Source organism: Egretta garzetta, unplaced genomic scaffold (assembly GCF_000687185.1).
Source record: "Egretta garzetta isolate BGI_Z169 unplaced genomic scaffold, ASM68718v1 scaffold190, whole genome shotgun sequence".
Taxonomy (NCBI): domain Eukaryota; kingdom Metazoa; phylum Chordata; class Aves; order Pelecaniformes; family Ardeidae; genus Egretta; species Egretta garzetta.
Genome location: NW_009258272.1, coordinates 2,690,645 through 2,692,434, shown reverse-complemented (window position 1 = coordinate 2,692,434; position 1,790 = coordinate 2,690,645). Strand labels below are relative to the sequence as shown.

The 1,790-nt window shown below is 54.8% G+C and overlaps 1 protein-coding gene across 1 annotated transcript in view; it reads right to left on the bottom strand.

Moving 5' to 3' along the window:
• Positions 1-1,790, bottom strand: part of ASTN2 (astrotactin 2) — a 315,089-nt gene that overhangs the window by 154,098 nt on the left and 159,201 nt on the right. The window contains 1 exon segment of the mRNA XM_035890105.1: positions 1,666-1,774. Coding sequence (XP_035745998.1) covers positions 1,666-1,774 — 109 coding nt within the window.

Genomic DNA, 1,790 nt, shown 5'->3' with positions numbered 1-1,790 from the left:
CCGCCGCAGTGCAGGTACGAAAATTCCCCAGGCAGGAGCAAAGAAAAGTCAAGCTCCTGCCCTTTTTCCCAGCCAGCAGTGCCCTCCTGCAAGGCAGCAGCTCCAGCGTGGCTGCTCCTTTGCTCCTTGGTCCCACTTCAAAGCACGCTGTGGGTAAGATGCACATGCTCATCTTCGACAGACAGGGGAAACTGAGGCAGGCAGCAGGGATGTGATTTAACTGCAGACACCAGAAACATCAGGGGCATCTTTTGCATATGTGCTTGTCCCGCCTCCCCTCCTTCTCTTCTCCTTCCTCCGGTCTTTTCCCCAACATTGTGGCTCCCAGCTGAGAAGCAAACCTCCATTCCCTGCCTGCCCCTTCCTTCCCGTAGCCATAGCGCTCTGCTAACATCAATCCCACCTCCACCCAGCCTTGCTCCCCTCTCCCATTCCTCTGCTGCGTTTTACTGCTGCAAGCGAAACTCCCACCCGTCTGTCGCACTTTTCCTTGCCTGTTCCCGAAGTGCAGCTCTGCCTTGAAAAGAAATTATAAAAAAAAAAAAAAAAAAAAAAAAAAAAAAAAGAGGGAAGCAGTTTCTGTCCTTGGGATGGAAGATTGAAATGCAGATCCCCTGCGTGGGCGCAGATGGAGACCGCATAATGTCCCAAGATTTTCTAGACCCTCCCCAGGAAAGTTGCTTGTGCCTATAAGGATTTGCAACCCCTTTTGCAGGCATGGCGCAGGCAACGTGCTCTCTCTTAGCTACTCAACTGCTCTGTGCTGCTAAACAATAATAAAAAAAGAAGGGGGCGGGGGGGGAGCGGGGAGAACCAACAAACCAGCAAAAAGGGATAAAAAAAGAGAGAAGCTGACACGGGTAGAGCTCCTGGGCTGTTCTTCCCAGGGGAGCAGCCAGCAGCTGGGGCTGCATGAGGTCTCGGCTGCACCTGCAGCATCAGGACTTGAGAGATGCTCCTCAGAGTTGCCATTAGGATTTTGGGGGCATTTCCTTCCCAAAAGGGCTCCCTTTACCCCTCCTTCACCCTAATCCTTCCCACCAGGACATGAAGCAACTCCTTATGTGCCCAAGAGCATGAACCAGCCAAGGGCTGCGACCTGCGGAGCCCCGGGGCCGGGGCGGGTGGTGGCTGGCTGCAGCTGCGCAGCGTAAAGCCAGAGAATCACTGAGCTCCTTTCAGAACATACTGCAGCCAGGGAGATTTTCCTGAGAGAAAATGCTAAATTGTGTAGGATTATAGGATCCCAGCCAAAATCAGGGATGAAACTCTATTTTAAGAGAGGCACAGGGGAGGGGGGGGGGAAATAGTATTTTTTAAACAAATCCTCCACCTTCCCCCTCCAACACGTAATGTAGGATTTTTGGGTCCCTTCACAGTGAGTCACAGATCTAACCGTACCGTCACACAGCGGGGGAGAGGAGGAAGGTGCATCTGCTCCCACCGCTCCTCGCACTCGCGTATGCTTTTGCCTGCAGGCAAACCAGGTGCCTCTGCTCCCTGTTGGAAGTCGGCTCCACTAAAACTCTTTTTCTCGGGTGCCTGGCTCCCTTGCTGGGCGTGCCAGTCTGGGGACAGGTGGCACAGGACGGTGGGCAGGGATGGCAAGGGGCACAGGCAATTTAGCTGCCAGCAGGAGATGCAGGCGTGCTGGCGGGGACTCACCCGCAGAACATGAAGATGGTGCTGGACGAGGGGTCGTGGGGCAGAGGGAGGGTCTGCTGGAGACAGAGCTGCTCGCAGCCGCCGTTGAAGCCATCCGAGCAGTCGATCCCTTTGGGGGAGGCGGA